Below are 10,361 nucleotides of genomic sequence, written 5' to 3'. Positions count from 1 at the left end.
CAACTGTTCACATGCTCTGGAGCGTGGCACGTTGCCCAGGTGGGGTAGGGGAGGCCAGGGCCAGCACCTGAGCTGGCCCCAGCAGCCTTTTCTGGGGTTCTGGGGGCCTCGGGGGGCTGCAGCAGCAGCAATCCTGTAGCAGGGAGCCTGATCAGCAGCTGGAGCGTGGCTCCGGTTAACCAGGCTCTAGTTTTGGGCCACACTGCTGCCACACGCACCATCCCATTTTATTTTTATACCAGGATCTCCTGGTATCAACACCCTCCCCTTCCCTGATGTGTGCTGCAAATTAGCAGCACAGGGAACACCTGCATGTGTGGTGTACGGCGCCACAGATAGGTCTGCAGTGCCACATACCACATGTATGCACTCGTCTGCATGTGCCCCCTGAGTCCTGCCTCAAATAGTTTAGAAGGAGCCATGAAACTCTTTAAAAATGAAATAAATTCCTTCTATTAATAAAACGTCATGGTTTTCAGTTGTCTGCTCTCAGTCCCTTCCAGGGCTAGAAACAGTCCTGGCTCACTTGGGGAAGCCAAAATGTCTCTTGCCAGTATACAATGGTGGCTAGCCACATTTGTCTGAAGTAAGGCAGAAAACTGATAAGGGTGGCACCTTAGAGACTGACTTGTTCAGTGAGGCATGAGCTTTCACAGGCACCAGCTTACTTTATCAGATGCATCATTTGACATTAATGTCTAACAAAGTTGTTGCCTACAAAAGCGCATGCCTCTGAACCAGTTCATCTCTAAGGCGCTACCCTGCCTTGCCTTTTGCCTATCTTTCCAGTGTAGAGGTTCAACAATATTTTAGACTTTAAGTTTGACATTTTTTATGTCTACAGTAGCTATTATCTCTTACTGGCTCCCTCCTGGAATCTGTAACTAGGAGAAATGGTGTGTTTGTAATGGAGAAAATGTCCACAAAGGGGAGAATTCAGCCCAAGTGAAACTAGCAGGGATTTTTTTTTTTTTTGCCTTGCTCTGTAGTGTGACCCAAGTTCCACTTCTTAGAATCATCTGGACATATTTTACCTAACAGATTCCCTCATATTACAGAGACCTATAGCATTGACTGTACCCAGGTCTCTCCTGCTCCCCTCCTATGGTATATTGTTTTTTAGTCTCTTGGATTTTTTGAAGTAAAGGTGCTAGCTGGGGGTAGGTTAAGGAGTATTTTACCACTTGTGGCTTGTGGGCACAACATGTAGATGGATGTTCTTGCAGACCCTTTTACATTTAATGCCTATTACTTGGTTGTCTGTGATTGCTGTGGATGGGATCCAGGTGGGCCCTTCTGGCCTTATGTTTGGGGAAGAGTAGAAGGAAACATTTCTCTTATAAATTATTCTTTTTTAATAGCAGCACTTTGAAGTTGCTCAGTAGTTTTGAATGTTGGAAGGAGCTCCTGGAGCAGAGAGCTGGGGAAGCAGTACACAATACATTAAGCATGGCTCTGTGGTTTGTGAGACCTCACCACTATTTATCATATTTCTATTAGCTACACAGGTGGCAGAGAAATGAAAAGAAAGAGGAAGTAATCAGTATCACTAGCAAAGAGGAAGCATACTACTGATTTTTTAATGGCAGATGCAGTGTCTTTATGTATTCAGGCCATTTGTGTGTTCACAAGAACGTATTTATTTACAAGCTGCATAGTGAGTCAAACAGTGAAGAATAATTAGGATGTCTAGAAAGAGAGAGAACTACTTCAAGTGTGGCTGAACATTTCATGAATTATGATCTGTGTAACACTTATGGGTCCATGTACTCAGTGACACTGGGCATGTCTGCATGAGTTGACTAATTAGCTCTACAGTAAAATGTCACCATCTACAAGTGCAGTGGTATTACGATTGTGTAAACTAATTAACTCTGCCCTAGGACAGTGCTGCCAGACACAAGTACTATCTTACGGTGGAATTGTTTACTCTGCTGCAACGTACGTATAGACAGGGACGGGCCTGGCTGGGGCATGAGGGTGTTTCAGTGTGGAGGCTACCTGCCAGCTAGCCCTGAAGCGCATTGAGCCAGGTTGGAGCAGCCCTGGACTGCCAGGCTGACCTCTGGGGCCCCCTGTCAGCCAGGGCTGCTCCAGCCCAGCTCAACATCCTGCAGTCCTGGGCACACAGGCAAATGTGGCACCTGCAAGCACAAACTGTGCCAGAGTTTATTCAGCTGCACTAATTTCACATGTAGACGTGCCTACTATGTAATAAATGCAACATGGTGTATTTTCAGTAATAACTGGAAATGATGCTATTCTAGAGTTGCCAATGTTTCACTCAGAATGCATTTTCATATTCAGATGCAATGCTCTGTGCTGAAAAAAAACTAACCAGGAATAATGCTGGTGAAGGCAAACTGACCCAATCTTACTTCCAGAGTTATAAAAACCCACTCAACACATAACAGAAGCTTTAGAAAGGGTCAGAGGGAGAAACAGACAAACCCCAGGAGGAACTGATATATTTTTGATGATACACATCATGCATGATGCCCTGGGAACTGACCTTGGTGCGTCATGCAGCTCCTGAGCAACTGAGTAAAAGAGACTACACTGAATCCTCAAGCGAATTCCAGAGAAACTATTAAGGTGTTATGTATCTAATATTATACTATTAAAATTACTTTCTTTCATTATAATACAGTATCCAGTGTTTATTTCTATCGACTATATTGCTATGAAAAGAAGCAATATTCTCATCATAAACAGCATACCTCTCCCCTCCCATCACTGCAACATCTACCAAATTATTCAGTTCATTGGCTCCTCCATATTAAATATTGATAGAATAAGTAACATCATTCAACAAAAGAGTCTGTTTACCTTGGTACATGCTGAACTCGCAACAAACTTATGAAATTTCCCATTGATACATATCTGAGTGTAAAATAAAATACAGGGAGAAGGTTAAAGAGAAAAACAGCTTGCTAAATTATCCAAATAAAGCTATGAAGCCTTCCTGGATACCTACTTACTGTAGTTATAAAGCCTTTAGTACTTATTCAAGGAAGTTTTACATTTTATTATAGATTATTTAGGGTGATTTTAGGTAACAGAATTCAAGTGGGAAATTGGTTTTCTGTGCAAGATTTCAGACAAGATGGCATACAGGGTATTCACGTGTGTCACTGTCATTAGAGTAATATGTATGACAAAATAATTCCAGACTTTAAACACATTGGGCCAAGGTTTCAGTGGAATTTACCTGCCCAACCAGATAATGCCCTCTTGAAAAATCTGACCAAGCACCTTTCTGCAGATTTGGGAGCCTAAAAATCTTTGAAAATCTCTGTCAATCCTTATTCAAGGAAAGTCCTATTGCAATCAATGTCCAACTAAAAACCATAGGGCAAGGTCTTCCACACTCATATAGTATCTTACTCTACAAGTACAGCTTTCAATAAGAGCATTTTGGCATAAGTTACTATTGACAGAATATGCTGCCAATGAAGGACTTCAGGGTTTGAAACACTGGATTTTCACTTGCCAGAAAGTCCTGCAGCAGTGTAAACACTTCCAGAATAATTTCTCCCACTGTTTCTTTCTTGTTTTGCCCCCAAATTGTAGAAGTTGAGAAACACACAGAATCAGAGGAAAGTAGGGCTAGAAGGGACCTTTAGGAGGTCATGTAGTCCAACCACCTGCTCAAGGCTGGATCATCCCAGTCTAAACCATCCCAGAGACAGACAGTTAACTTTATCTTAGTTTGAAGTCTCCCTTCTACCCAACTTGCCTCTCTCAGCAGTGCTCCCTCCTCTTTCCCTATCCTTTGTATTCTAACCACTGCTTTCTATTTAGCAGCTCTGCTCCCTGCAGTGCCTTCACAACATCTGATGAAGTAAGCCCTCTGCTTAGGAAAGCGTGTATTATACATCTCTGATTTAGTTAAACCAGCCCAGGCAAATGTTTGTCTAACCTGCTCTTAAAATCTTCTAAGGATGGAAATTCCACAATCCCTCTAGGTAATCTGATTCAATGCTCAACTATTCCTAACATCCAGTCGAAATTTCTGTTGTTTCAATTTAAAATGGTTTCTCTTTGTTATGTACTCTGCAGCCACAAAGAATGACAGTGCTGCCCTTATCTTTAATAAGACCACAATCAAGCCCTTGTTTAGAAGATTTGAACCATGTCCCTTTAAAAATCATGAGCTGGTTCATCTCACAGATATGTTAAAGCTCAGGTGCAGACATGAGCAAAGGTAATATGTGTTGATTTATTATAATCACATGGCCTAGGATTGATTAATTGGAAAGGGCAGTGATGGCTTATCTTTAAAAAACTGATTCAACATCTAAGTAATATAGGAAAATTATTAATACTTCACCATTTTAACCACAGCTAATGGTAACAAAACATACCATGTACTAACTGGTATTGAATGAATGAAACATTGAACAACTAAGATGATATATATTGTCCAGTTATAAATCAGTATAGAACAGACTTTCCAGTAGTTATAAAGAGATTTCATGGGTTATTCATAGCAAGCAAAAGATACAAATTTATTTCCAATTATGATAATTGGATAATTGTGCATTCAGTTTATTCCTGTCAAGTAACAATTTAACACTTTTTTCCCAAGCCATGACAAATATTAAATATTAATCTTAAGATTATAGTCTTCCATTATTCCAGATGTGCATGCTCCTATTGAGCATGTTATGTTGTAGAGCATTACATGTTTTATTCGACAATAATGTCTATTGTATCTTATAGGAGAGTATGAAGAAAGAAATACGCTTTTCTTTACCCACTAACAGATTTTAAATGTGTGATTAGAACTATTTGCTCTTGTATTGTGAACTACTTGCTATCTTCCTTCTCCTGAAATGATTTGGACAAAATGCACCACTACTATCTGCAATTTAGCATTCAGATAACCAGAGAACTGGAGCATAGCACTAAGCTAGCTTCTTCCCTGTCCCTGGAGAGATACCTCATTCCAGGCCTAGACAAGAATTCATTGAACTGCTGACCTGTGCTGTTGATAAATAGATGTTTTCTGTCTGCAGGGTAATTATTCTGGGATCTTGCACAAGGATTAAATTCACTTAAAGTGAATAAGTAAAGCTATTTCCCTTCATTACTATGGTCTAGGTTATGATACTTCTACTCATATGGAATAGTACCTTACTCCACAAGTCCTGCTGAAGGATAGTATTATGGTTAGGACATTAATCTACAATACAAAAAATCAATTACCTACCATCCTACTGACTACCAGTTTAATCACACAGAATTCATTCAATTTGTTTGTATCTCATTTTTCATCTGTAAAAGAGGGGGGAGGGGGTAATAGTACTGCCTAACTTAAAAATCACGAGAGAAAGATAACTATGTGTAAGATGAGTCTCATACTGGGGACCTACCTAAGTTAGTAGCCGGATAGGAGGAAGACAGATCATTAAAAGCAATGGGACTATTCTGGAAATAACCTATCACCCAAAATAAGTATAGCAGAATCAGGCTCTATGTCTTTATTTGTTAAACATGGCCATATATTTTTGACAAACTTCAAAACAAAATCAAATTCAAAACCCTCAGATCTAACCTTTACAAATCAAATATGTCCCCTTTACTATTTCTAGTAAAGGGTAGTTTCAATTTAATTAGATCTTTATCTTTGAAAATGTACTCCAACACCATTTTCATATTTTATAATATTTTAACATTTTATAATAAATAGGCAATATCCAGAGAGCATACATTTCCTACTTGGTTTCCTTCAGTGGATTGTGTGTCAGAAATTATTGAGCAAGAATAACAGGTCTGCTTTTGTCATCAAAAATGCTTTTAACAATTTTATTGAGGGTTATAAATCAATGTGCTGTTTTTGATCATTATTCGCACAGTTTCTCCAAGAACTGACATTGAGATGTACTTCAAACAAAATTATGCATGTGAAAAAACCTACACAGAAATATTAAGGAAGTTTTTAAAATTATCATGATATAAAATATTTGATTTCTTCTGGTAGAGGATAGGGCACTGCTTTATACGTATACATACCCTGTATCCTGTAATGAAATGTCCATTGCTACATCCTAATTCATCAAGTACTGGCCTCTCCCAACCAAGTAACATGGTACTTTCTCCTATTGTTTTAATAATGTTGACCAAACCAACTGGTATAGGCAGTCCTAGAGAGAAAACATGTATGTAATGAAGCAAGCAGCTTGTGTTCAACAGTTTTTTCAATCACTGCCATAGCAGCGTCTTACCAGAAGTAAGTAATCTTTGCCTTTCCTACCACAACTGGGAACAGACTCTGACATACACAGTTTCAATAATACAAATTATAGAGAAAACATAGAAACTGACATTCTACGTTCTGTACCTACTTTTATCCCAAAGACAACGTCTCCATCAAGATGCATATGCAGTTGGTCTAATAAAAGATGTCACTCACAAAAATCCTTGCTTTGCATATTTCCTGGATCACCATAGTTACACTATCATATCCATCTCAATCCAGTTCGTATAGACCTTACACACCTATTTATAACATGGAGCTGCTGGCTAGGAACATGTAAATAAAAGAAACAAGTGATCAAATCTAAAATGTTTTCAACCAATAAAATTCTACCATCAGGCAGACCCAGCACTTCCTGGCTGCAAGCAAGGAATCCCAATAGGTTCTTTGCACCACAGAGAATTGCCAGGTTAATTACAGTTGATATAGGTCCAAAGTCTTGCCTCATTGTGAAAGGCTAGGCCATGCCTTCTGTTCATGATTGGTTCCTTCAATGGCCCCTTCCTGAAACACAAGTTGTTAAGTGAAAAGAAGTTGATATTTGAATACACTGCCATTTCCTTGGTGCATCCAAACCCCTAATAACACTAGCATTAAAAATAGAAATGTAGGATCTGGTCTTCTGTTTTTCAACTGTTCAGAAGGAAATGACACCACTGTAGCAAAACGTTTCAAGCACATGCTTTACCGTAAGCAGATAAACAAGCTTGTCTTCAGCCGAAAAACACTCACTTTTTATTGTGAAGATAATCATATGCTTAAATACTTTAATGCACAGATGTATTTTAGTATCAAGATTTGCTTGTTTTATTGTTTTTGTCACTGTACAATTTCCTTTATATTTCTCTATCCCATACAATCAGCAAAGTGTTAGCCCCTCTCTCTCCCTAATTTCAGCCAGTAACCAGCTTTCCACATTGAAGCTACATAGTCTATATTAATTTGAATCCAATGTTGAGTCATGCATACTCCATTAGATTGCCTCAATGAAGGATGGTTACAGAAGTTGCCAGTTCAGCAGGCAACAGTAGAAATGCCAAGGAGAAGGGCAAGGTGAGCAAGAAGAACATACAGAAACAACACATTATCTGAGAAAAAGAACTACCAAATTCCCAGTGCCTGTGGCTAATGAAACAGCTTTTACTAGAAAAGCGTGATTTTGCTTCCATAGTAATCAATGGCAGATCTCAAATTTCTTACATAGGAACATATCTATATCTGTTCTTAAAGACGCCATAGTAAGATCTTAAAACAGATCTTAAAGTCTACTTCATCACAGAGGAAGATATCTAGCATCACAGCACTAAAGCTAGGAGCCCATCTGTGAACTCTGAGGAGCTGAAGGAAAACATATTCTACTCCTGGTTTCACCCTTGATCCTGAAATTAACTTTTCCATTAGTCTGAATGAATCTGAGTTCACAGCCTTTCAGGACCTGTTGCAAGTAAATCACTCACAATAAGATCCTTGGCTTCTCTTGTGACTGGGACCTGAATTGGTGCAAGGATCCACAGAGAAATCCTAAAGATGGATGAAGTAAATAGTGACCAAGTGAAGTAGAGATCAGCTGGAATGGAAAGTGAGGCCCCTTCATTTCTTATCATCTTCCACCTCCCCCTCCACTGATGGTTGCCACAGGATTTGTTCAGCAAACAGTGAGACCTTTGAGACAGATAATTTATCTTGTCAAAAACCAATGAGTTTGTCTGGAGTTGATCAATGAGCTACATTTTATCTGGCCCTGTTTAAATTTAATATGGAAAACAAAAATTCAGAGTGCCCACTAAATGCATGCCTTCAGAATTAGGGGAAGAAAGTGTCAAAATCATGTATTTGATTCCATGTCCTGGGTGAAGTCACGTGGAAAACTTGTCCCCAAAGCCAACAGCGAACAATACTGGTAACTGTTAGACAAAGCCAGGCTTCTATCCTACACTTCATGACAGGAATGCTGTTTATGTATGAAATTAAATCTGGTACAAGAATGGCTTCATGTAACATAAACATCTCCATTTAAAGTATGTTTTGCCATTTCCTGTATACAAGAAACACAAAAATGGTTATTGGCCTTCCTCAGGCATCTCCAGTATTTGCCAGCTGAATATGTAAAGCTCTAACCTCCTGGGCAAGCATAAATCAGGTTTCAAGAAAATTATTCCTAAAACTGCTGCATCCATAGTCTTCATGCTGTCATCGACAATCTACCTCAAGCACATGACCTTGCTTCTCCTATAGATACTAGCCTAATGCTCAGAGCATTAATCTGACTGCACTGCCTTGATATTGATGTCTCAACTACACTATGCCTCTCCCTGATAATTTCCATACTTTTGTGGCTCAAATTAAATGGAATGTGCCTGTACACATGTGAATTATGACACAAGGGGAGCAACAATATTAGCATCCAGGAAAAGCTATGGTACCTGGCTTTTTATTGCTTGTTCATTTACACAAGCAACTGGGGTTCACTTTTATAAGCAGTGAAAAAAGGACTGATCCCCCTCAGTGGCACAGCTCAGAGGGCAAGCTGCAAAGCATCCTTTTATACTCCCCTGGTCCTATGGCAATTTTCTAACATCTCTTTGCCTTCCCCCTATTTGACAGCAAGATTGTCTAGATTGCATATATTTCATTAAGGACATGGCTTTCTATGGTAGGAAGGGATTTATTGTTCCAGTACCACAGGTTCTCTGGAAGGAAATGTCTTTTTTTAAATACGGAAAGTACATAATAAATAAAAGTGATTTATACTTCTACAGTTCTTTTTATTCAACTGTCTCAAAGCTCTTTGCAAACCTTAAGCCTCAAAGCACTTGTACAGGCATATAAAAATCACACAACTACAGTTCTATAGTATGGCACCGAGTAGTTAAGTGCCTTACCAAGCTAATCAAGGAGAGCCAAAGATAGACCAGAAGAATTTTGGCTCCCAGTGCTATGCCACTACACACCCCCATCCTGTGACAGGTGAGTGGGCTTTTCTTCCTATTTCCAAAGACCCTATAATTATTCCTCATTTTATACAATTGCTTTTTGTAGTCCTTATAAATACAGTTGCCTCCATGGCCAACAGGGTGCTGTAAGTTAACTTCGCTGAAATCAACTATTGATTGCACAGTGCTTGGCTGTTCAATGGAGCAAGGTTAGTCTGCTCCCTCCTTTATCCTTCTCTCACAACAGCATCTTGGACTGAGGTGGGTGATTCTGTCATGATTCCAAGTCTAAACACAAGAGACAGACCAAACAATCACTCTTAACAGTGTTTTAATTGGCATTTTATCTGCCCCACATAAAGTTTAAATCTGTTGATTAGACCTCTCCATAGCACCCACCTTTTGCAACCATGCTCTCACACAATCGTGCAGATGCTGCAACTATGCAGCAAATTTAAGAACATGATGTTGCTTAAAATTGAGATTTCAAAATCAGTTATTGGGAGTGCTTTTAGAAACTACAGAAAGTGGCTTAAAATACGGCAGGATGATAGATTATATGATCCTGTAGTCCCCTTCATCCCTTACTGTATCACCAAATCTTGAGCTGTTAGCAAGAGATACTACATAATAAACACCCAAAAACTGTTGTTCCTCAAAACTTGTATCAGTGCCCTTATTTTGAGTACTATGGAGAATTAAGTCACTCCCAGTGTCTTTATTTGTCTGCAAATGCAAAGAGAAAGGGCAAAGAATATAAGAGCAGCACTTCTGCTATATCATTACCTGCTTCCTCTGCAAAATCCCCTCTGCAGGATTTAGGGCCAGCTATGCCAAAAACTGGGAGATAACTACTTTTCAGGTTATCAACCAGAAGAGTAGCAAAAAGGGTATGCACCCTAGGCATACCCCATGAGAGTTGTAGGGGATGCAGGTCAGGGAAGTGCTGCTAAGTGCTGGAGGGGAGGGGGTTCCACGGACTGGGGTGGTGTGGAGAAGTCTTACCTACACTAGGGACTCAGAAACAGTCCCTGGCTGCTGCCATAACTGCAGCCAGTTTGGTCTACCCACCCCAACTCTTGTTCCTACTGCAGCAGCAGCGTGGTGTCCTGGCACCCACTTGCTGCTGCAAAAGCAACAACATGTGGCTGCTTCTGAGGCTAGAG

The 10,361-nt window shown here is 39.7% G+C and overlaps 1 protein-coding gene across 1 annotated transcript in view; it reads right to left on the bottom strand.

Annotated features, from left to right (window-relative positions):
* Positions 1–10,361, bottom strand: part of CUNH4orf50 (chromosome unknown C4orf50 homolog) — a 153,262-nt gene that overhangs the window by 6,767 nt on the left and 136,134 nt on the right. The window contains exons 11-12 of the mRNA XM_019525815.1: positions 6,019–6,149; positions 2,830–2,883 (exon numbers count right to left, since the gene is read on the bottom strand). Coding sequence (XP_019381360.1) covers positions 2,830–2,883; positions 6,019–6,149 — 185 coding nt within the window. The remainder of the gene's footprint in view (positions 1–2,829; positions 2,884–6,018; positions 6,150–10,361) is intronic.

The sequence above is a fragment of the Gavialis gangeticus genome, unplaced genomic scaffold (assembly GCF_001723915.1).
Source record: "Gavialis gangeticus isolate Ggan-Ray unplaced genomic scaffold, GavGan_comp1, whole genome shotgun sequence".
Lineage (NCBI taxonomy): Eukaryota > Metazoa > Chordata > Crocodylia > Gavialidae > Gavialis > Gavialis gangeticus.
This window is presented reverse-complemented; position numbering and strand designations above follow the sequence as displayed.